Source organism: Mesitornis unicolor, unplaced genomic scaffold, assembly GCF_000695765.1.
Source record: "Mesitornis unicolor isolate BGI_N332 unplaced genomic scaffold, ASM69576v1 scaffold38060, whole genome shotgun sequence".
In the NCBI taxonomy this organism is placed as follows: domain Eukaryota; kingdom Metazoa; phylum Chordata; class Aves; order Mesitornithiformes; family Mesitornithidae; genus Mesitornis; species Mesitornis unicolor.
Genome location: NW_010156943.1, coordinates 1,203 through 25,304, shown reverse-complemented (window position 1 = coordinate 25,304; position 24,102 = coordinate 1,203). Strand labels below are relative to the sequence as shown.

Below are 24,102 nucleotides of genomic sequence, written 5' to 3'. Positions count from 1 at the left end.
CAGCCGTGGTCGAAGCGGTGCGGGGTTCAAACACGCCCGGGTCGCCCCTCTGGCCAGGCGTGGAGCTTCTGCGCCCTGCCCAGCGGCACCCTGAGGGGGTGGGTTTAGACCCCTTTTAGTCCAAGGGCAACTTCGCAGTGGGTAGCGGGGAGAAGAGGCGGTGACCCCCTCCCGAGGCGAAAGCTCCTATGGGAGTCCCCCGAGGTGCTGCAGGGTCCATGCGTGCCCCCCTCGGGTGCTGCAGGGGGGTGCAGATGGCGATGCGCCCAGCACGGAGAGGCTCAGAAGCGTTTAATAACCGTTGTGAGAAGGACTAATCCGACACAGGCTTTAAATGTCCGGATCGTGCCTGATTTACATGTTGGCTTGTTTTTCTACTGTTTTATGTTCGGATATTGCTAATTGAGGAGCGGGGATTTTTCAGTTCATAAAGCAGGGAAACATTTCTAGATACAGAAAGAAAGAAATCCAGTGCCCCATGAGCATTTTTTCCCTCTTCTGAGAACAATACAGGCTGCCTGTGAGCCTGCCCAAACATGGGCTGCCTTTTATTATATATTGGTACGGTGCCTAGCGCCATAGGGTCCTCTTTTTGCTGGGTCCACATGCTGAGCACACGTAAGAACTCACTGGCACAGTATTTGTAACAAATACCACCTGCAGAGACGCAGGGTTTTCACGGAGGAAGAAAGGTGGAATGCTTTGAACAAACTCTTCGGTCTGTTTGAAGTAGCAGATGCTCATCGTCTCCGGTTCACTGCAGTCACCTGTGTGGCTCTTGAAAATTACGTTCTTTAAAGTCTCTGGTATTTTATTTTTCTTTAATGTCGGTGTCTGTATTTTTTTTTTTTTTAAAAGAAGTTAACAACAACTTTGTGATTGAGTTGAAAGCCTATGTGGCATCTCACTCTCAGTATGGAAACAACTGACTACATTAAAGATGACACTCAAACTTGTAAAGGAGTTGCTGTCTATCTTTGGTCCTAGACACCTGTCTGTGCCTTTAGCCTGAGGAGATACCACATCGATCTGTCTGCTCTATGCATTTACAGAATTAGGTTTACATTGGTGGGTTTTCTCTTCTGAGGCATTTTTTTAATTGTCCCTCTTTCTAGGATGTTGTATTTGATGTTGCAAACTCAGTATTGTTCACCTTGAGTTTATGGCAGTTTTAATCCAACCAAAGATGCAAAAGCAGAAAGCTTCAAATACACAAGTAATCTGAGGGAGGAGGAGTGGAATTGGTTCTTAAGCACCCCAATTGGATTTATTTTTTTCTTTCCAAAATATGTGAATCTCTTTCGAAGGAACTGCAAGGGAGAAGGGAGGTAGGATTTAACTTTTTTTCCCCCAATAGCCTTTTCTGTTGCTGTTTTTCATTTCAGTGCTGGTTGCAGTGCTTGTGAGAGCTGCTCACCTGCAGGAAACATGAGGTCGCGGTACATCACGGCGCCCACGGTCACTCTCCTCCTCTTCCTGCTGTGGCTCCAGTCCTCGACAGGCTGCAATAAGGCTCTCTGTGCTAGCGATGTCAGTAAATGCCTCATACAGGTACGAGTTGCGTTTCCTGTATTTGCTTTTAAGCATTTAAGGAGCAGTTCTGAAACTGTATCTTGAAAAGATCCAGTGATACAGATAATGGATATTTTGTGTTAAATACTTTTTTAAAAAAATATTTATGGTCTCTTGCACATGTAATGCAGATTAACAACCGTTTGATATAGGCGCATGTGTATATGGGCTTGTTTTTTTTAATGGAAGCATTTTCAAGTCAAGGTTTATGATTGCTGGACTGTTGTTAGCTTGACTACCAGTCAAGCTGTTAGTTTTCATTCTCTTTCTTCATTATTAGTGATATTATGAAAAAGCAGCAATTTAAACCAGACATTTTACTGTAAAGTTTTCTGTAGGCAACAATTGTTCTTTAAAGCTATCTGCAATACCAGCAGTTCGAATGTGCTTACAGTGTTCCCGTATCTTTCTAAGATGTTCCCTTTATCTCTTCCCTTTAACCTGCAACCTGCCCCATTCCAGAGGGTCAGTGGTGGATGCCTGATGCTTTCCATAACATCAGGTTTGTGCAGTCAGTGAAAAGATGCCTAAAAACTCCCATGAGGGAACACCCAAAACACATGCAAAACTGCAAGCAGTTCTGGTAACTACCAACTATTTATTTACTGGTGATGTATTGAGCACGCTTCTTGACTCCTTATTGAAGAAAGGACCCTTCGTGTGGTCAGTTGCAGCTTCTCTAAAATAAACTGGTTTTTACTGCCTGTTTGTAGATTGGAAATGCAGTAGCAGAGAGCGCAGTTATTGTAGTGTGCTTGCATGCTTGCTGTATATGTATGATCACAGTCTGAAAAGTGATGCGGAGGTGGCAAGAAGCATTTCCACGTTTACTTCATTTCATTGACTTCCGTATGAAATTTGTCTGGCTTACCAATGAAAATACTCGCTGCCAGATTCACAAATCCGTCATGTGGCATGAACGCTGACTGTGGGCTTTCAGAGAAAACGCCCCTGTTTTTGCTGATACATTGGGCGTTGTGCTCTGTGACAAAACTGATGCATTCTTTAGAAGTTCCTCCACTGGCATTTTTTCCAGTCCCCTCTAGGCTTGAAGCCTTTGAAAACTAAGATGCTGCTTATGGCATTGGAGGTGCAAGGCACTTAAATAGCAAGTGCAGTACTGCAGATTGGTTGATGCAGGGAAAGCTGTTGGTCTAGATGAGGAGGAAAATGGGGAAGATTTATTGCCTCCTTTTGCTGCGCCACTGATGGAGCCCACCATGCATGAAGGCACAGACATCTCCTTCCCAAGTAATCATTTACCTTGTACTTGTTGTAGGTGTCTTCTCTCTCACTTTGTACAGGTGACGTGGCATCCCTTCTAAAAGTATTTCCCTAAAAATCATCCGCAGTTCTTTGAGGCCCTGAAATAACCTGGGCTGTGTGAGTTGTGTACAATTACAGGGGAGCGCCGCTGTGGGGTTTCGCCATCTGGCTGCTCTCCTCTGCTCACAGGCCTGACACACCAGTCAGTATTCATTCCTCATAGAGGAACAGGTCAGGTCAGACTCGTCTGATTGTGGCTGTGAAGGCTCCTAAAGCCTTGGCTTTAAGCAGTTGCCATCCTTCTTCTTGGTTTGTTTTGGTTTTTCTTTTAAATCTTCGGTGCTGTTGTGGTACAAGTGCTGCACTGGTACATGAAGTGCGTGTTATTTTTAGGGTAGGTATACAAGTAGAGTATATCTGTGCATGTTTTCCATGTACTTTTTTTTCCCCTCTAAGCTCTTCTGGAGAAATCTGAACTTGAAAAACAGTATACTGTGTTGAGTGAGTTTGCTTGACTATCGCATGGCACTTTTCCCTAACCTATTTTTATAACTGTTCTAGTTTGGCAAAATCCATGGCTGGAAACCAAGATAATGTCACTTGGAGACAACTGGGAGAGCAAACAGAAAGTGAATATTTGCCATCTGCATCTGCGTGCAGAAAGTGAGGCTGCCTGGCTTGGGGACATGAGGGGACAAAAGACCCTCTCTCAAAAAGCATACGGTTAACATAAATATTTTTGCCAGCATGGCTAGAAGTCAGTGCAGTCATTACTGGCACTCCTTAGGAGCTGCTCTGCTTAGGGGTGGTCCCTACATAAATATTTATTTTGTTAGATCCAGAACGGAGCGTGAGATCAACAACTCGCATGCACTGAGCTTTCCTTTTACATCTTGAGGCTGTAGCTTCATTGGTGCTCTCGCAGTCTTACTTATTATTTCTATATGTAAGCAAAGACCCATAGGATACCTCCAGGCATCTCTCCACATAAGCTCAGCCTTCTCAAAGCACTTTGTGGCTTCCTGCTGTTGAAGGAGTTGTGGACGAGACTGAGGAGTGGCACCAGAAAATTAGTTCCCTTGAAGGCTTTGGATGGAGCTCCTTCCTGTGACTCTGGGATTGGGGCGCTGAAGGCAGTAGCTGCCTGTTGCCTTGCTCTTCAGGTAGGCCATCGAGCCCTGGTTGCAGGCAGCGTGCGTGCTGCAGTATTTATCCCAGCACATCTGTTGTTGACTTGGACGCAGGGCTTGTTTTGATGTTTCCATGTGTGGAGGAGATGAGAAGGCCAGGGTGGAGTGGAGCCGTATATTGTGTCCTCGCAACACAGAGGAAATCCTCGAAGGCAGAAACCTCTCGGATGGGACCTTCCCACCATTGTTCCCAGGGTGTGAGGCAGGTCCCAAGCCGGCTCTTGTGGCGCAGAGCTACCTGCAATGGCCAGGCTTGGGTAGGTCCATCTGTGCTGGCAGCCAAGCTTTGCTGTCTCATCTACAGCTCTTTAAACTTCTGCTGTATGTAGGAAACAGTGCTACTGTTCAGGCATGGGTTTCGGATCCTTGTTTTTGCCCAAACACTGCATTCCTGGAGTCGCCTTTGCCAGCGCGGTATCGTTCTGATTAAAATCTCACTTTGCCCGTGTCTTTACCTCCTGTCAATCTTGTGGACAAACTTGTTGGCTTGAAAGGATTTCCAGGACGTTTTTAGCCCTGTGGTATGAAATAACCACCAGCCCTTAACTTCAGGGCTTAGGCATCTAAAAATCACTTTAAGTGTGTGTGTTGTAGCTGTAGTAGGTGACGCGGTTGGGTTAACAAAACAGTCCTGGCTGGTTTGCTTCCAGCAGATCTTCTGTTATTAAACTGTTCTAGGAAAAAACATTAGCTCTTTTTCTTTCACTCCCCCTTCCAGTTTGCAGAGATGTTGCCAATGCCTTCAGGTCCTGTTTCTCAGTGTGCCGAGAAAATAGTCTTCTGTCATTTCAAGCGAGCTTTGAAAAAATGCAGATATTAAATACCTTGTAAAAATCTTTATTTGCTCTCTGGAGCAGAAGTGTCTTTTTTTGTACGAACATGCCTGCTTCCTATTTAATGCTGTATTTTTAGACCGAGGGGCTTATTTCTTGCCTAGCAAAACACACTCTCCGATGCACCTTCAGTGGTTCGGTTTGGGAAGTTGCCAGGTTCACTTATGAGTAATATTTTCTTCCACTGACGCCGAACCACCCCCAGCTACCAACAAGGAGCGTTTCTCATTCTGCCTGGCTTCACCCACGTCTCATGGAAGCATTCTTTTAAAAAGATGTATCCTCTGCAAGTATCCAGTGTGGGTGAGTCAGGCAGAAGGACTCAAGAGTGGTTAAGGAAACCATGAGCGTGCAGACACATATATGGAAAATCATACAGTTATTGCCCTGGAGAGACAGGCAGGCTCTGAGGAGGGGGGAGCTGGAGAACTGTGCAAAGACTCATTAGGTTGCTCTTTCTTCCCTCCCTGTCCAAGTTAAAAAAAAAAAAAAAGGAAAAAAGAATAAAATAAATCTTATATTGCACTGCTCATAAGCCCTTCCTATAAAAATAAGCTTGTTAAGATACTGGTAGGTATAGTGATGCTGTCCCAAGGTAGTGCTTACAAATATGGAAGCTAAGCAAATTTTTTTTCAGTATGTTGCAAATGCCTACTTTAAGGCTACATTTAATTCAGCGAGAATACTTTGCTCTTAGACTCCCACAGTACGATCTATAAAACAAAAAGCATTTAGTGAATTTTCTGACTCAAACTATTAAATGCAATATATGAATTAATGGAGAATCACCTCCTCCCACGTAGTGGCTTGTTGGTGTTGCAGTGTCTCTAATAAGTGTGAAGTTGCTTGCTCAGTTTTGCTGCTGAAGAACAAATATATAGGATATTTTTAATGCTAATATGTATTAATACTGTTCTCTGGCCAGGGTAACAGTACTCTTGGTTGGTTTTAAAGTGGTTTTATTCAGGCTTTTTATTCTCAAGGCTGACACAATCTGTTTATCAAACAGTAAGATAAATATTTTAGAAATGCGTCATTCATTCACATAAGTCATCTTTCTAAGTTTTTGGTGTCTCCTCTTCTGGAAAAAATTGTGTATTTTATTAATGAGCCTGTTTTTCATCATTCCCTTGGAAACGGCATAGTAATAGGTGACATTAATAAACTTTGAGGATGAAAAAGTAAAAAAAAAAATCTTAGTTTTCCACTCTGTAATTAAAAATTCAAGATGTACTAAGACTGCCTATTGCAAAAATGCACATGGAGTGCGAGTTCATGCTCAATCGCTCAGCAGGGCAAACAGTTTAAAGCAGATTAAATCGTGCAGGCAGGAGCATTTCTCAGCGTTACGCAGCACACGCAATAGTTGGTGAATTTTGTTTCTTTGCTGGCTTCAAGAAGGTTTGGGATCTGGGATGAAGTAAGTGGGAAAATAAGGGATCAGTGCATTTAAGCCTCTTTAATTCGGCATGTTTGAGGGTTTGCTCAGTTTTAGTCCGGAACGGGGAGCCCTGAAGCTTCATGTGCTGTATTTTAAAACCTTGTCCCCAGCTGGACCTCACTGTGGCCCTGCCCTCTGAAGTCCACTCTTGGTCTTCTGTGGGCCTGTGCGAGTTGATGCGAGAGATGGGGATCTCCAAGCAACTCAGCAGAATAGAGGTGGTACAAAAAAATGCCTCCTTTCTCCCCTACCTGATGCTTCTTAGCAATGGCAAGCAAATAATTATTTTAAAAAGTGGAGTGTTGCCCCCTGGGCCTCTTCCCAAGGTGCTACAGAAAGGTGTTGCAGGAGGTGTTTGTGTTGGCCCCTAAGGAGAGGTGTCCCTGAGCCAGCTGTGGTTCACTGAGGAGGAGCCTCGGGTGGTGACTCCAGGTTAGGAGAATTTCACACCAAAACATCTCCTGGCCCTTCCCTCCTGTCCATGCCATGGTGTGTCCCTCCCCTGCCTCTGGAGAACAGGATCAAAGGGCAGGGATGGGCGTCATCTCCTCCCGGCCTGGTGCGCAGCAGGGGTTTGCCAATGGCTCTTCCAGGAAACCTGGAGGTGGGAAGGATCCCGTGGTCAGCATTTCCAGTAATGGGATTTTGTTTTCTTACCAGTTGTGCGTAACGTGATAGTTGGACAGACGTCACCAAAACCAAGTCCTTAGGCAGGACAACCAAATGTCTTGACTGTCCACGTTTTGCACTATGGTGTAATTCAGGCTCATAAATTACTGTCATGTAGCCACGCTCTTGGCCAAACTGGAATTACTAATACAGGTTTGAGCTAGAGGGAAGGAAACCGCCTGGTTTTTAGATTTCCTTCATCCATGTAGGCTGTTTCCATGCTTTGAGGTCCACAAGCGTACATCTCCAGCAGGACTGCCAAACCAGTGCCTTCAGGTTTAGGTAATATGAAGAGAAAGGTTTGTCTTCTTGCTTCCATGCCTTTTCCATCCTTTTAGCTTAAAGAAAAATGCATGTGCATAACATTTCACTTTCTAGAGGCTCTGGAAGCCTTGGAAGTATCCCAAGGTGTTGATCTGGGGGGAGGATGGAGAGGACTGTTTTTGTAAGAGGAAAAAATGAATTAGCTTGCTCAAAAAACCCCCGTCTGGTCGCTAATACAGCAAATGGAGAGCAGTGTGTAACAAGCATTCGGAGATGCATAAAATCCTGTGGTCAGATGAGTTAACAGAGTAAGTTCCTTTTTAGGATCCACCAATAGGTGTGACGGTAGATGTTTTGTATCTTCTTGAGTATGCACATGCTGCTTATAGTAGCTTTCTTTTTTAGCTAAATTATAACATTTGCAAACTTTTTATATATAAAGAAACATCCTCCTTTGAATTTCCTGTTGTGATGGGAAAACCAGTCACAGAACTTGTAGATTCAAGCACACACAGAAGTGCACACACCTTTCCCATGAATAGGATTTCTTTCTCTTTTAAATGCTTCTTGACTTCAGATTTGTCTTTAGAATTTCACCTTTAAAAAAACCACAAACTTGCAAAAGATCCTTTTGTAAACTAAGATGGCTTCTTTGGCTGGAACTGTTTTACCGTTTACTCACTGTATTAGTGTCCTAAGCTGTTTTAATGCCGTAATTTGAGTTGCGGCTTGGGGAAGAGCCGCTCTGCCGTGTTGGCATTTCACATCTGGGGCTGCCGCGGTGTAAGTTGTTTTCTCTTGTTTTCAGGAGCTGTGTCAGTGCCGCCCTGGAGAAGGGAACTGCTCCTGCTGCAAGGAGTGCATGCTCTGCCTGGGCACACTTTGGGATGAGTGCTGTGACTGTGTTGGTAAGTTTGCATTTCTTGGAGGTTTTGAGGGTTTTTGGTGGGGTTTGTTTTGGTTTGTTTTTTAATCGCTTCCTCCTTCCACATGCTGAGCTCACAGTCTTATAACAGAAGTAAAATTTGGGGACAGAATCTGTGCTTTAAACACCTTACAGCTCATTCTGTGGGTACTGAATAAATCACTGTGGGTAACCAACCATTTGAAGGCTGTATCTGCTCTGTGGAGTGGGGGGTGGCAGTAGTCCAGATTTTGCTTGGTTAATGTCAGTGTATCTGACTATTAATTTTGTCTCTAAAACATAAACTCCTTTCCGAATGGTCTTCTTGAGGAAACTATGCAGCACCTGCTTCATGGAGTTGGATGCTGTGTGGAGGTTTCTAGCTGAAAAGTGGATTGGCAGATGCTGCACAGGGACCATTTTAGCTATGAGTTCTCTTTTGAATGCTTGGGAGTAGTAGTAAATGTGCATGGCCCGGCGTTTTCATCATTCTCTTATTTGCAGGAAGAGCTCTTTGTGGAGGATAAGAAAGAGGCATACAAGTCCTTACTGTAGGATTAGATGACAGTTTTAACAAGAGCAGCATTGCTACTAACAGGTGGTGTTCAGGATTTCCAGCTCTCAGTGAATTCTGCCTCTGGTGAAGGAGGATGTATTCCAGTTCTGTCTCTTGTTTTAAATGTATTGAAAGCTTCATCCTCTTGTGGTCACTGTAGGTCTCCCTCTGCTGCCATTCAAAATCCACCTGGCTTCCACGAAAGGGATGCGTCTCCAGTGTTGTACCTGCTCTGGCTTCTTTGGCTGCCTGGGTCTTCTCTGAATTCATGAAGATGATTACCTTCAAAATGCTCCTTTTCAGTGCAGTCCATTGCTTTTCCTGTTCCGTTGTGATGTGAATGTGCTTTCTGACCTTGTTCTGGCTTGCTTACCTTTGCTTTACTGTCTGCCAGCAAGCAGTGGAGTGGCGTGGTCCTGCGCATCTGTGATTCTTCCCAATGGCAGAAAGTATTTTCAGTCCCTGCACCTGTGACGGATTTACATTTAGAAAGAGGCCCTAGAGTTTGTTTTTCCTATTTGATCTGAAATTTTTTAGTAGGCTCCTTGAAAAGTGAGATACAGATATAGATAGAGATACAGACATATAGAGATAGATACAGAGTGAGATATATCTGACTTTTTCCCCATCCTCTTTCCCCTTCCAATGTCTTCTTGATTTTTGTAACATAATACTGAAGTGTCCTGTTGTCATGTGCAGCCACAGGGATGGGAAGTAGGCTGGTAGGTTGTTTCCTTAGTTCAGAACTGTTACCTGCTGTAGAAAACAAGGCTTAGTGTGTCAGTCTCTAGAGAGCGGAAAAACCTACCTCTTGGGATTGTGAGGAAAAAGAGCTGAGTCCACACACAGTTGTCTGGTCTTTTTTTTTCTAAATCTGCAGGTTACTCACTGTCCTGCTGCTCATGGTGTTATCCAAGAAAGAAGTTAACGAGATTTTAGGTTCAGTTTCCCACTACTGAGTAAACTAAAACATCTCCTGATGGTTCTGTGGTTGCCTCAAACCTTGCTGGTTCTGTGGTGTGGTCCTGTTCTTCCCTTCAGTGTAGGGCCATCCTCACTGTAGACTTACTCAGATGAGCCAATGGGAGGGCCCACCATTCCCAGCTTCTTGGAGACAGTTCTTTGCCGATACTTGAGCTGATATCTAAGGCTCTTTATAAGCTGATCATGTCTAATGTAAAAGTGCACAGGTTGTCCTGTCTGCTGGGTCGTGTGTGCTCTGAGGTCACCTTCTACCTTCCAGCGTTAAGACCAAAAACTGGAACCCAAGTCATGTATCAGTGCAGAGGTAGGCAACTGAAATCTTAATATTGTCTTATTTTCATACTGGATTGGTTTGCACACAAACTGTCCACATTCTTCAATAATTTGATAACCAATCTTGATGTTACTTTTTTTTCTGTGTGTCCTTCTTATCAGTGAAATTTATTTTCTGAATCCAGCCTGACAGAGAGGGCTTTTAGAAAGGCTCACTGGTTTCCATGTCACAGCATTAATAGAATGGAATTAATTCAATTGTACGTCTCTTGATGTATCTGTACGAAAGTCTTACCTGGTTTTATATCTTCCTGATTGAATTTTCATGGGGATCCTTTATTGCAACTGTATGGTGAGTATTCCATGTGCTTACTAAAAGGTGATAATGCAGTGACAGAAAATTTTGGTTAAAGCAGTGAGTCCAAAAATGCCTGTGAAGAACAAACCTAGTTGAGAGGAGCAGGAAAATAACTGTATGGTAGGAAGTTTGTGTGAGTGGAATTATTTTTTAGTGTGACTTGATGTTGTTTGGAGGAGAGGATTTTTTTTGTTTTCTGCCTGATACTTGACTCACCTTTTTTATAGGAGCAGGCTATCTTGTGTTGTTCCTATGATTAAATGCTGGTAATGCTAACCCCTTACTCAAGATTTGCCAGATCTCATGCTAATTGCCATGGATCAACTTCACTCTGTTTTGTCCATTATGGAAATCCATCTACTTGGATTGAGAAGATTGGGGTTTTGTGTAAGGCTTCAGATAAACACCATTTCTGAGGCTGGAGTCGTAATGTGTGTGCAGGGCAGGAGATGCTTCTCTGGTTGTTCAGGGCAGGTAGACTTTGAGCATTTATGTACCATATTGCTTCGATACTTTAAGGATTGGTGTGCTTTGCAGCTGTTGCTGTCTAAAACTGTCTGTGAAGCTACCCAAAACGATATCCAGGTGAACATGAGGAAAATGTCTCTTCCCAGGTGGCTTTTAATAGTATTTTATGGCTGTTGAGTTTGAATACCTATGCAGATACAAATTTTCTTTTTAATCTAGGTTGTTTCAATGTTCAGATTAAACCATGGTAGCCTTCAGTTTCATTGCTAGTAATAGATGTTAGTGTTTAAATGGTTAATGAAAAACTGGCACCTGCATTGCATAGCACAAAAACATTTCGTAGGAAGTGACAAAGAGAAAAAAGATTATCAAAAAAGGTACCACAAGAACATTGAAAAATAAGGAAGAGGTAACCTGGAAATAAGCATTTTGCTTGCAGTGACCGTTCCAACTTAGTAGTAAAACGAGGTTCATCTCAGCTGTCTCTAAGCAGGTAAAGTAATTCGGACTCTTACTCCCTCCTGATAGTGATCTTTGCATCTCTGGCAGACGACTAAAAAGATCCAGTGCACTGCTTGCAGCAGGTGAGATTGAATTCTTGAATGGTGATCAAAAGTTTCCTGTACCTCAGGACCTGTCAAGATACTGTCTTTTGTTCAGTCGTAGGCTTTCACTCCAGGTTTATGCCAGTATCAATGATACTGTGCTTTGTCTCTTTTCCCAGGGGAAACAAACCTCCCATTGAACTGTAATGTTAGTGCAAAAAGGGAAGCAAAGTGCTGTTTAGATGAGGCTTTTCTTTTCCCTTGGATCTCACAAGTCACAGGTGTGTTTTGTGGAGGTCTGCAGAGATCTGAAACCTGCTGTTGTGGGAAGCCTGTCCTGCTATATTTGGTGGCGCTTCCGCTGCTGAGCTAAGAACGGGATATGTATGAAAGGGCTCTGTTCTGCTTAGCAAAAAAATAAAAAGCAATTTTAATTTTCAAAACATCCCCACCTGTTTCAAGGAGAAGACTTCAGGGAGCTTGTTGCAATTTACTGTTTCATTCCTCTGCAGGTATGTGCAATCCTCGCAATTACAGCGACACCCCCCCAACATCCAAGAGCACTGTCGAGGAGCTGCATGAACCCATTCCTTCCCTTTTCCGGGCGCTGACAGAAGGGGACACTCAGCTGAACTGGAATATCGTTTCCTTCCCGGTGGCAGAGGAGCTGTCGCACCACGAGAACCTTGTTTCCTTTTTAGAAACAGTGAACCAGCCTCAGCATCAGAACGTCTCCGTGCCAAGCAACAACGTCCACGCACCTTACTCTAGCGACAAAGGTAATGAGCGTAGTGTCTAAATTCCTAACATCTCCTCCTCTCCTCTTTCAGGAGCCTTGTTGGTGCCTCTTCTGTGCTTGTCTCTGCTCGCTTCTTCTTTTCCCATTAAAAAGTAGGAGAAGTTCAGTCTGATTTTGGGCATGATGTTGCAAAAAGAGTGAGGGAAAAGTACTGAGGACCACTGAAGATGGTGCTAAAGTGTCTGATGATCTTAGGAGACACTGAACCACACAATTTTATTTCTATAATTCCTCCTGTGGCATGAGGCAGTTTGTTCACATTATTTCATGTGCACTGCATACTATATTCTTTGGCTTTGAAGCAGTTGGCTTAGGAGACAGGACAGACCAAAAACTGAATCCAAATCATGCATCAGTGCAGGGGCAGGCAGCTGAAACGCCTGGCTTCAGAGGTTTGAGAAAGCCACATGCCATAAACCACTGTATCCACAGTAGATCCTTATTTCTTTCATCTGAGCTGACGTAACCTGAACTCTTGAGAAGGGTGGTTTATAGGAAACCCAGGATTAATAGTAAACCTGAGTAAGATTAGCAAAATCACTCTTTTTGTTGAGGAGGGATGTGTGACAGACAGTCTTAAAAATAAGCAATGTGGGGGCAGAAGTTCAACTTACAGACTCATTCCTCTTTTTTTATATCAAGTTTTTTATATTTTTCACCTCCAGTTTAGAGGACAGACTTCTGAATATGGTTTGGAGGAGGCAGGGGGGAGATGAGAAGTTTGAGGTAGTGACAACAGTGGCATAAGAAAAACATTCTCCGCTTCTCGGTTTCCATACTAAACCTGAAATGCTTTTCCCTGCAAATCATCACATCGGACTTAAAAGAATCTCATAAACAGTTCATAGTGAAATTGCTGCTTAACAGGGAAAAAAGAGCATCTGATTTGTTTTATTAGTGTAATTAATGCTTCGCTTCCTTCTCAACACACACTTCAAATATTCGTAACCCCGTATGTTGCTGTTGTGATGGCTTTTTTATCTTATCAATGAAAGCTCCCCTAATTGATGGACATGCTGCTTTTCCATACCATCATGAACCTTTGACCTAGTTTACGTTTCTGAATGGGACTGCTGTTGATTAAATGGCAACTTTTCTAATTTCCTTTGGTTAAGGCACATTAGAAAAATAAATTAATTCCAGAACTGGGAAACCAGATGGTCAGAAAGCATCTAATTCGTGCGTCTTTGACGTTATTAAAACACTTGCTCACTATTATGAGAATGGTGCAGAAAGCCACATTCAATGGCAAGCCACAAAAAGCCCTGTGTGCAAAAACTACAGTATTTAAAGATGTAAATTATACTTGGGAAAAAAAAATATGCTTGGAACAGTCCGGAATATATCCCACTGTACTTAGGTCCTGCAGCCCAGATGGCTGTGCTCTGACAGCCCTTTACTACCATACCAACAGGATGGGCTAATGATAGTTTTGGATTAAACTTGGAAATTGCATTGCATCTTAAGGGTGTGGAAGAGTTTTGAGTTTAGCAACACAGACAAATACATAACACTGCAATTTTTTCTTAGTCAAAAGTCTCCTTCATTTCAGTTACTAAGACTGTATTAGAGATTAGGTTGAGAGAGCTTTTACTGGAATGATGACAGTCCAAAAACAACAGTTATATTTGGAAATAGTTACCAAATGCCACTGGTTTTCAGGCTTCAGTAGACACTCGGAACAGAAATAAATGTCAGAGCTGCTCTTGTAATCACTGCCTGTGCCTCCTCCATCTTAGTGATCAGTGAAGAACTGGAAAAGGTAGAAAATGGCTTTCAACATGCTATACTTTAAGTGTCCAAATATGTAAACCTGTTGAGGAGTCTCTCTTTTCTTGGTCACAATTTAGATAACTTTGTAGTGCTCTGCTTTTTCAGAAGTCGTATTAAAGTTTGCTTATAAAGACATGGATGATTCGAGCATTGGGAACAGAAGAAGGTGGAAAGAAAAGTAGTCTACAGGCCTCGGTCAGTTGGTGTTTATAATAGTGGAAGCAAGGACAGCTGGGGAATTGTGCCTGTGGTGTCAGATGTTGTGCGAGCCATGGGGCGGCATTGTTTTTAACACTTTTTTGATCAGTTCATAGGGGAAGCAGTAACCAGAAGGTGGAGGGGTGGTAGGTCAAGGGCTGAAGAGCCTTGCGAGCATGGGCACAGAGAGGCAGCCCAAGAGGTTGCTGGAGTCTGATGGCTTCTGCCCATGCAAAGTCAAGTCACCATGGTTCAGCAAGCTACTGTGGGTTAGAAGAACCTCTGAAAGAGAGGGTGGGTCTGTGCGTGAGTACGTGTGCGTGCTCGGTTGCTGTAAATATGAGCATAGCCTGCAGTGGAAGAAGCTGAAGACCATCATCTCTTCACTCTTCTTCCCAAAGAAGTGCTGCGAGACTTAAGGGCAGATCTTGCAAATGGAGATGTCCCTAAGGAGACTTGCTAAGAAGTTGTCTTCAAGGCCGTGACACTCAGGGATTTGAAAGAATATTCCTGTGAGCAGGAACACAGATGCTTTACATTTTTTTCACAGTGCTGTGCCTCCTCCATTTCGTGGCTCCTTTCATGCTTCACTCCAGCATGGTGTGCTGGCAGCAGCCTATTGCATGGCCTGTACTGGGAGAGGGGCTAATGAGAGGTAGATTTTGGGAAGGGCAGAGTAGTCTCTGTGCTGTCTTCTGGAATGCTTGCCAAAATTTGGAAAGGCTCTGCCTACAAACACCCCTCATCACGTTGTGTAGCACAGTTCTGTTTTTAGCTTCCACATGTGGTGGTGCAGGGGTCGCCATGAAGCTGGTCCAGGGTGCCAGATTTGCTGGATGCAGTTCTGGGTGGGCGCCAGGAAAAGCAGCAGCAGCCACGAGAACCCGCAGGCTTTGTGCCTGAGTAGCGTGGAGCCACGGGCCCCGGGAGGGCGGCTGTGGATCCGGGAGGAGGGGGGGGTGCGGTGGGATATAAAGCATTCCTTTCTCGCCCCAGATTACTGCGAGCCCCCGCTGCCAGACCTTGAACTTCCCTGTTATTATCTTAATGAGTGTCTTCCCTTTCCTCCTATGAATTGGCTTTTAACATTTGAGCTGCCAGAGTATGCGTGTGCTGCTGCAGTTCTTCATATCATGAGTTTCTGGCATTTGAGCCACTACTTCAGAGAGGATTGCAATGACTATTAATCTAGAGCTACATTTATACTTTATTTTTTTTCCCAACTTTCAGCTGATACCCTCAGAGCTCTGAACTGCAAGTTCAGATGTTTAAATACGCTTAATTGTTTCAGATGATGACAGGATGTTGGCCAGAGAGAGGGAAACTAGATAAGCTTTTGGCAGCAGATGAAACAAAGTCTGTGTTGTAGTTTAAAGGGTTTCTCACTTACGCTGCTTGGTGACACAGGGGATGGCATCTGCTCTGCGCTTGCACTCCCCTCCGGTGCCAGTCAGGTGGAGGAGAGGTAGAAATCCAGTGAAGTGGCATCTACCTCTAAGGTACTCTAGGAAGACTTTTTTGAAAATGTTTCTTTTTATTTGTTCTGATTGGCGTAAAATGTTGTGGCTGCTGGATGGACCTAAACAGACAATAAACAGAGCAGCAGGTAGTTGAACTTACATAGTACCTTGAACTTCAAAGGTGGTATACAAGGAGTTGTGTCATTAACTGGGAAAGTTTTTTCATCTTGCAGATAACTTAACTTACAAGAGCTGAGTTGTGTTATCTTCTCCAAGTTGCTCAGTAGTGCACCAATACAGATCTTGCTTGCAGCACAGTGTCATAGTAAAGCCTGATAGAAGCATGAGTCCATTTCTTCTGGTAATTTTGAATTTAGATTTAATTGTTGTTTCTCTTACACAGCCATCACTGAGTATGAATCGGGGTGGGGGGAAACAGTGAGAAACGCACGTTCTGGAAAAAAAAAAAAGCTGCTGCATCCTTCTCCCTCTCTGCACCTGCAGTGTGTAGTCTGTACTGTGTGAAAATTGGGAAAATGCAAATGAAAGAGCTGTTACTGCACTAAGTAACATCCTTTTTATCTACACTGAGGGAGCCAAGTGATGACTATGTAATTAGGTTTGTGAAACAGTTTAAATACTCTCCTGGATCCCAGCTGAGCCTGTAGTTATGTATTTTTTCCCCCTGTGTAACTCTATTTCAGCAGCCTATAAAGAGGGATTTAATGCTTGATGTGAGGAACTCTCTTGCTTTCAGTAATTCAGCATCTGTGTGGGCATACAGATGCTGCTGAGGAGGGGACCAGGGGTGTCCCATGATGAACAAAGTGTACCCTGGCCAATCTGACCCGTTCAGACCTGGCAAGCCTTTGAGTCAGTGAGACTTCAGAAATGGTTTGGTAGCACAGACACGGAGCATGTCCTCCAGCTGCTTACAAGAGCTACTGGGAACCAGCCAGATCTGCTGCTGGCTCTGGCCGGCCGTGTGCAGTCTGTCTTCTCCCCTTCACAGTACTTTTGAACTGGTCCTCTAGGGCCTAATCTTCTTTGCTTGTGTACAGATGGATATAAACCTTCTCCTCCACTCTCCAGTCAGTAAAGATTAATGTCCTTGGTTGTTGCTACCACCTTAATAAGGTTGAGGTCTGGCTTGGGTTCCCATTTTGGCCCTGGGAGAGTGGTTGAGGAGACCAGTCTTTCCAGTCTCACAGGGCCTAACTGCTGTCATCTGGTTTTGCCAGGGTTATGGGCCTGGTGCTGCTTGTCCTCCAGTCTCCTTCCCCCTGAGAGATGTCTTCAGTCTGTCAGTTCAGTGTTACTGACTTTACGCCCTAGAAATCACATGCTCTTCTCCCACAAGAGGTTCAAGCAGGTGTTTGCTGATGAACTGGGCTTCTCCAGGACTTCTGAACAGGCACTAACACAGATGAGGTTGGCGTGGAGGTGAACACAGATGTCTCCTAACACAGAGGGGTCATTCTCTGGTGTGAAGACAGCCTGCAAGTGCTGGGAGTGGCTAACCCACCTCAGAGTGTGCACATCTTCCCTGACAAGCTTTCCTGACCTACTGGAGACTTTCCTTTCTGCATTGCAAGTTGGAGTGCAGCAATCACTGGGCTGCATCTAGAAGCGTGGCCAGCAGATCGAGAGAGGTGATTCTACCCTTCTGCTCTGGTGAGACCTCAAAGCTGCGTCCAGCTTTGGAGTCCCCAACACAAAAAGGACACTGAAGTGCTGGAGCATGTGCAGAGGAGGGCCACAAAGATGATCAAAGGGCTGGAGCACCTCTCCTATGAAGACAGGCTGAGAGAATTGGGGCTGTTCAGCCTGGAGAAGAAAAGGCCCTGGGGGGACCTTATAGCGACCTTCCAATACCTGAAAGGTGCCTATAAGAAAGCTGGGGAAGAGCTGTTCACTAGGGCATGTAGCAATAGGATGAGGGGTAATGGTTTTAAACTAGAAAAGGGTAAATTTAGGTTGCATATTAGGAAAAAGCTCTTCAATATGAGGGTGGTAGATCCCTGAAAGATGTTGCCCTGAGAGGTGGTGGAGGCCCCATCCCTGGAGATCCTGACCCATTCAAGGTCAGGCTTGATGGGGCTCTGAGCAACCTGATCTGGTAACATTGTCCCTGCTTACTGCATGGGGGTTGGACCAGACGATCTTTAAAGGTCCCTTCCAACCCAATGCATTCTATGATTCTGTGGTCAATAGCAGTGGGTGCTTATGGCAACCCTTTGGAGAGAACTCTTGTTTCTTCAGAGAGCTGTTCCACTACTGTCTGGAGAGAGCCATGGGTCATTTCACCTTCTCAAGCTGATCTGGAGACTAGGTCAGTCAGGTGGAGATGGCATCTCAAAAGCTGATTTCGCAGCAAGAAATCTTTCTGGATTAGCCAGGGTTCCCTGTTTTGAGGCAGAGGCTCTGTGCCTGTAGCTGAGACCTTCTAAGACTGACACTGCCTATGGCATTTAAGGTCATTTGAGAAGAAAACTACTAAAAAGGTATCAAAGGGGTGAATTTGGGTTAAGCAAGAAGGTACGTAGAGTATGAATATGCCTTAGAGACGCTTCTGTAAGGTTCCTGTAGCACACCAGCACTGAACTGGATGACTGACAGGACACTCACTGGTGCTTAGATTTCATGAGAAATGCCTGGAGACTCACCTCTACCTTCTCACGCCCTACCCTTTCACCGAAAACCTCTTGTGAGGAGTGAGGGGGTACCTGGGAATGCCTGGGCCTCCTGGGAATGGATGGTGTGTGCTCCTTCTTGGGACCCTGGCAATCTGAGCTTTTTGATGCTGGTGATGAAACGTTGCCAAGTCCCTGTGCGTTCTCCATAAGAAGATGAAGCTGCTGTATGGCCTCTGGGTGGATTCTTGCCATTGAGGCTGTGGTGGCTGCATCTCCCTACTGCTTTTCATTCAAAAATACCCCACTGTCTTGCTTTACCATTTATGTTTGTATTACATTTTCCTAATCCATGTTGGAATGTAGGTCAGTGTGTTTCTCCTGGATCCATGCACTGCAAGTACTAATAGGCCAGAAAGCTACTTGATGTCACTTGCTCACAAATCTGTCTGATCACGCGAGTGAGGCATTTGTGTTTGCAGACAGCTTTCGGCTGTGTTTTTCCCCAAAGTGTGCCAAGTTACACTGGGGTAATCAGGGTCCTTTGGAGGACGAACAAAGTGAGAGTGTCGTCATCTGGTCGGCATAGAAGAAATTTGGTTGAATCTGTCATCTTGGAGATGAGAAGTGGGCTGGGGAGGGATGGTAGCTCTGTGATTTAATGTACTTGAAGAATATTGTTGAGTTGTGGGGAGGGAGGAAATGTTTACACTTAAATAAGTGGGTTTCACTGTTTTTTAAATAACTTCTCTGAACTTTTTAATGGTAGCATATAGTAACTGTTGGCAACTGTGAAAGTGATGTCTTGATATTACCTTCAGAGGACACGTGTCTGCTTGTTATTTTGGCATAGCCCATCCTTAACACTTCAGAAAGTCTCCCTCATAACTGGGGGACAAAACCCCCAAGAAGTTCTTGCCTGAGAGTATCAAAATAAATTAATCCAGAAGGAGAGCAGATGACAGGTTGAGTTGTAGACACTGAAAACTTGAAGCTGATAGATTGTACCTTGGCTCGCTGCCTCTTCTCTCTGCTTTCACTGTCGCCTTTTTTTCCCTTATGCCTCATAGTCATGATGATTTGCAATCCTACTTCAAAAGCTGCACGTTTAATTGATTTTTAATTTGCTTTAAAAATACCTTAAGACCTTTTAAAGCAAACTTCTTTCCCCCTCTCTGTTTAGAACACATGTGTACTGTGGTGTATTTTGATGACTGCATGTCAATACATCAGTGCAAGATCTCTTGCGAGTCCATGGGAGCTTCCAAATACCGATGGTTTCACAACGCCTGCTGCGAGTGTATCGGGCCAGAATGCATCGACTACGGCAGCAAAACCGTAAAATGTATGAACTGCATGTTTTGAAGCAGGAAAAATGTAATACAGCAATACTGAGGCCAAAGTAGTCTCTCTCAGTTAAGGAGATGAGGATTGCAAATACTGCATTTTGGTGGAGTGCCTACTGGTTGCAATTAAATGTACCTGGTTGGAAAAAGATGTATAAAATCTGAAAACATTTTTTCTTTTTTTTTTTTTTTAATCATGTAAGCAAGGTTAACCAGTAGAGGTTTCAACACTATGTTTTAAGTTTATTTTTCTTGATTTCTGCTCGAATGGTACAGCCGTGCTCATCCTTGCCGTTCTGATTGTTTTCCTTTGATTTGAACGTATTGGTTATACTGGTTTTCAGAACGTAGAGCTATATCTTGTAGTATACGGTAGGGAAACCTTAAGAATACAGTAGTGAGATTTCTATCATCTAAATTCAACAAATAATTAAATGGCTGCTAGGTTGGAGGGGGTGATTGTTCTTTATTTGACTTTATTACCTTCCAGGTTTTGAGCTTAGCCTCCTATTGTGAAAATGCTGTTTGGGGACAAAGAAAAATTCATGCTTTCTCTTCAATTTCAATGCATGGGCTGTCATGGATAAAATCCTAACTTCTTAGAAGGGCTGCCCAACAAAACACTATATATGGGACACTTTTCTTCCAAGATTCATTTGCCTGGCTCTCATAAGTACATTGGGGCCTATGTTGCATAATTTATGTATTTTAAGAATATTTGTTCAGTCTTCTCCTAGATACCAAAATAAAGCTGTTCAGTGCAGTTGCATTTCTCTCCATTTGTACTGTTCTCAGGGGTTGCTTACTCCCTGAACATTCAGTGCAGTAAAGGAAACACAAAAGGTTATTATGGATTTAATGATAAATTACTAAAGAAGAATGAAATGACACAAACTAGCAAGTGGTGCAGGGTTACAAGTCGAGCAGATGGCAGCAGGCATGTTCCCATTTAGTAGTTTGCTGTGAATATTTATTCCAAAACATAATTCTTTTTTTTTCCCTATGAAATGTTGTCACTGAGGACGAGAAGATGTGTCCACAAAGGCAAAATTAGGATGTTCCGAGTTTAAAATATTGTTCATTTTTCTAAGTAAGTGTTTTAATATGTTGACAGTTACATAGCAGTTACTGTGACCCAGTTAGGGCTCCATTGATAATGGTACTAAGTACAAGAATAAAGTGTATGAGTAGTTAATGATCAGCTTTGGTATTTATAATGATGTGGGTTTAAGCTCCTTGATTTATTTTTTTCTTAATGTGTATATGCATATGCACCCACAAAAAAGAATTTGACTATTCACGTTTCTCTCACTAACCTCAGTCTAGAGGGTTAAACTGTTTTCTAGTGACACCTGTCTATCTGTACCATGTACAAATGAAAGCAGTCATTTTAAATTTCTTTTGTTGAAAAGTTTGCCTGAATGTTTTTTCTTTTTTTTCTCACGATACAGTTCTTTCAGTAAGATGAAATAATAATAATAAAAAAATTTACTCTTGTGAAATAACGTTACTTTCTTCAGTCTCTTTTTCAGCTATCAAGAAGTACTTGAAAGATGAATGTTTATTGTTTTGAAGTAGATGATAATGGAATACTTTCATACTTTAAACTTGCAATTAAGCGATAAAAAAAATCATAGACATGGATAGAAAAACTTAGCTTATCATGAAGGAGTTGTTCTTTCTATATCTGACAATTCACATTATCTTTTCATCTGCTTGAGTTTCTTAAAATGAATGGAGAGAAAGAATATGTTAGAGTCACTGTGACTGTTTTTGGCTGGGGGGAGATGCATCGTCATTCTCGACCAAGATAGGGGCATCGCTACAGGCCATGGATGCGCTTTGGGTTCTCGCAGTGTTAAATTATTGGAAATGTTATGGTAGTTCAGGATCTTCTTGCAGGGAAAAAACGGCCTGTTGATGTTTCTGGTCAGGCACCTGCTGCCCCACGGGCCTGTGACACCATCTCCATCTACATTATCAGGATTTCACTGGGAGGGCAGGTCAAGGGAAGAGCGAGGGTGGGGAGTGGGAGGGACGGCGGGAATTGGCCAAACAGGTGTCCAGGAAACGAGGCATAAAAACATCAACACGGCTGGCTGTGGTGTAGCAGCCTGAGAGCAGGCGATGAGGATGCGCACCTGCTGCGGCTTGCCTTATTTTCTTTGTAAGTCCTGATGCTGTCTAGAGTTTGCTGTAAGTGTTGTGTGTATGCAGATGGCATACAGCAACACCCAGTGTATTTTATTACAATGAGTGTTTTATGAGGTATTTTAATAAAAAGACATTACTAGTTCATGTGTTTCATTTCTTATTATTTTCTCAGGGCAGATGTTGCCAGGAACTATAGTATAAAAATCACTGTTCTGGACGGATGGAATAATACAGAGAATTACTAAAACTTGATTAGTTTTTTTCAAAACTAAAATTGTAGTTTTAAGTTTTTTCCCTTTACATAAATCAATAAAATAAAATTCTACTAATAATCAAAATGTTCTTTTTGACAGAAATGTAATCGTTTTAGAAGGCTGATTATTTAGTCTTACTCTGTTTTGCAAGAAAAGTCATAATTTATTTTGGGAGCTCTTACTTCATGTAGGTCTGGATACCAGCAAACCATCACCTACATAAGTGCTTTAGAATACTTAATAACATGCTTCAAAAGCTTTTCTGAGTAGGAGTCTTCTCCAGGTAAAGCATCAGTCAGTTCTATCACTGTCCTTTGGGACAGAATTGTAAATCACTGAACTTAAAGGGAAGTGAAAAAGGAATGCATATAACAAGAAATTACACAAATCCCTGATTTGATGAGGTTCTGACTCAGAAAGGGTTGATGGCCTTTTGTTATTCTTTCTCTAAAAGTAGAGAAGGTTTTTGTTTGGTTGCTTTGGTTTTTGTTTGCTTGTTTGTTTTTTCCCCCTCAGGCACTTGTTGCTCCTAAATTTCAGAAGCTTTGAGCCATGCAGAGAGAGTGAGCACAATGGTGGTCATAAAGTGACACTGCTCTCCTGACATTTCTTAGGGTTCCTGGCCTGCTTTTAGTACATTTAATGGATTTTACATCTAGTACTTAAAAAATTAATTTCAGAACACCTGCCTGTGCTAATATCTCTATCAGTATCCATCCCAAAATTATGGCTGCTTTGATGCCTGGCTCCCAAGCCATTCATCCTGCTGGCTGGGAGGTCTGGTTTGATGTGTGCTGGTGATCACACGCTGACACACAGACCCACACAACATGCAAACACTTTAGTCTCTCCAGCCTGGTCCCCTGTCCTGTGGCTGGCACTTACACCTACCTCCGTGTCACCTGTCACCCAGAAGAGTTTAATGTGAAGAAAGGACAGACTGTGGTGATGAGGTACCTGCAGGGCACAGCCAGACAAGTGTAGTGACTGGCAACCTGTGTGCAGCTGACCAGCCTCTTTTATCTTCTTATCCCTCTTTTTTCCCCATCTTTATTCTTCCCCAAACAACCTTGATCCCTCCCTTTGGTCCTTCTGCAAATCCTGAATAGGTCTTGTGACATCCCAAAATGCTCTTCCCCTACCTCCCAGAAGTCCCATACTCCTGTAGACAGTAAGCCCTGTAACTTCCAGTGATGGCTGTCCTGGCACAGCCCTGAGAGGGGCTCATTTCTCTGGGTACCATATTGGGGATCTCCCATCCACCATTGCACCACTGTGCTCCTTTGTGCTCACAGAGAGGAGTGTCAATCACATAACCTAACATTTCAGTGATCATAATGTCTGCTGGGCTTTGCGAAAGAAACACCTCTACCAAGATTGGCCACGTGCTCTTGGCACGACATCCTTCGTTGTTAAAATTTGTGCTACTCACATAGGAAAACAGATGCAAAATGTTGCAGGGAACAAAGCAAATCACATTCAGACAGATCTGTTCAAGAAGTGAGGCTGCCAAGACCCTCTTCATTGCTTACATATTTTTAAATTTTCTTCTTACTGCAAAGGTCTTGGAATGGTGTGACTCCATAGTGCTCATGAGAGTTGCATAGGCAGAGTGCAGTGTTACACAGTTTTTTGGCTCTCTTCTCCTGCTGTGTGGTACTTCTTATAAATAACATATTTTTTCCCCCAAAGGCATTAAATAATCTACTGCTTCCAGGCTTTCCTCTGTATATTCAGGTGCTCATTGTTTGGCATGTGTGTTTCTGTCTGTGGCCAACCAGTTTCTTTCCTAAGCTGCACCTCTTTATGACTGCTGTATATTCCTTTATCGCTAATGAGAGTTATGTCATCTGTCTAAAGCTATCCCAGAGTAGTACAGCCCATGTAGACTCCCATCTCTCCAAGAAAAACTCAACCCCCGAACTGGCTTTCTTGAAGTAGCAGTATAACTTGAGAGGGAATGGAAAGGAATTATTCATTCACTCATTAACACAGTTCTGCCCTTTCCCCTTTTTAAATTTCTTAATTTCAGACAAAAATGCTTTCTAAAGTTCCCCTCCATTATTATTACGTACATCAGTAAGCAATTTCAAAGCAGAGAGGTTGCCACCTCAGAATCCTTTGTCCTTAAAGCAGTAAGAATTTACAGCATGAGTGTGTAA

At 43.3% G+C, this 24,102-nt stretch overlaps 1 protein-coding gene across 1 annotated transcript; it reads left to right on the top strand.

Annotated features, from left to right (window-relative positions):
• The first annotated feature begins 1,388 nt into the window (after nt 1-1,388).
• Nucleotides 1,389-19,857, top strand: TWSG1 (twisted gastrulation BMP signaling modulator 1). Its single transcript, XM_010194955.1, has 4 exons — nt 1,389-1,551; nt 8,044-8,143; nt 11,836-12,102; nt 19,370-19,857. The coding sequence occupies exons 1-4, from the start codon at nt 1,429-1,431 to the stop codon at nt 19,549-19,551; spliced, it is 672 nt and encodes a 223-aa protein (XP_010193257.1). The 5' UTR covers nt 1,389-1,428; the 3' UTR covers nt 19,552-19,857.
• The last annotated feature ends 4,245 nt before the right edge of the window (nt 19,858-24,102 follow it).

Bases quoted from the DNA above. Each gene is read 5' to 3' on its own strand.
- TWSG1 (XM_010194955.1), top strand. From the start codon at position 1,429: ATGAGGTCGCGGTACATCACGGCGCCCACGGTCACTCTCCTCCTCTTC. The intron at 1,552-8,043 runs GTACGAGTTGCG...TCTTGTTTTCAG, and splicing joins TCAGTAAATGCCTCATACAG to GAGCTGTGTCAGTGCCGCCC. The intron at 12,103-19,369 runs GTAATGAGCGTA...CTCTCTGTTTAG, and splicing joins ACCTTACTCTAGCGACAAAG to AACACATGTGTACTGTGGTG.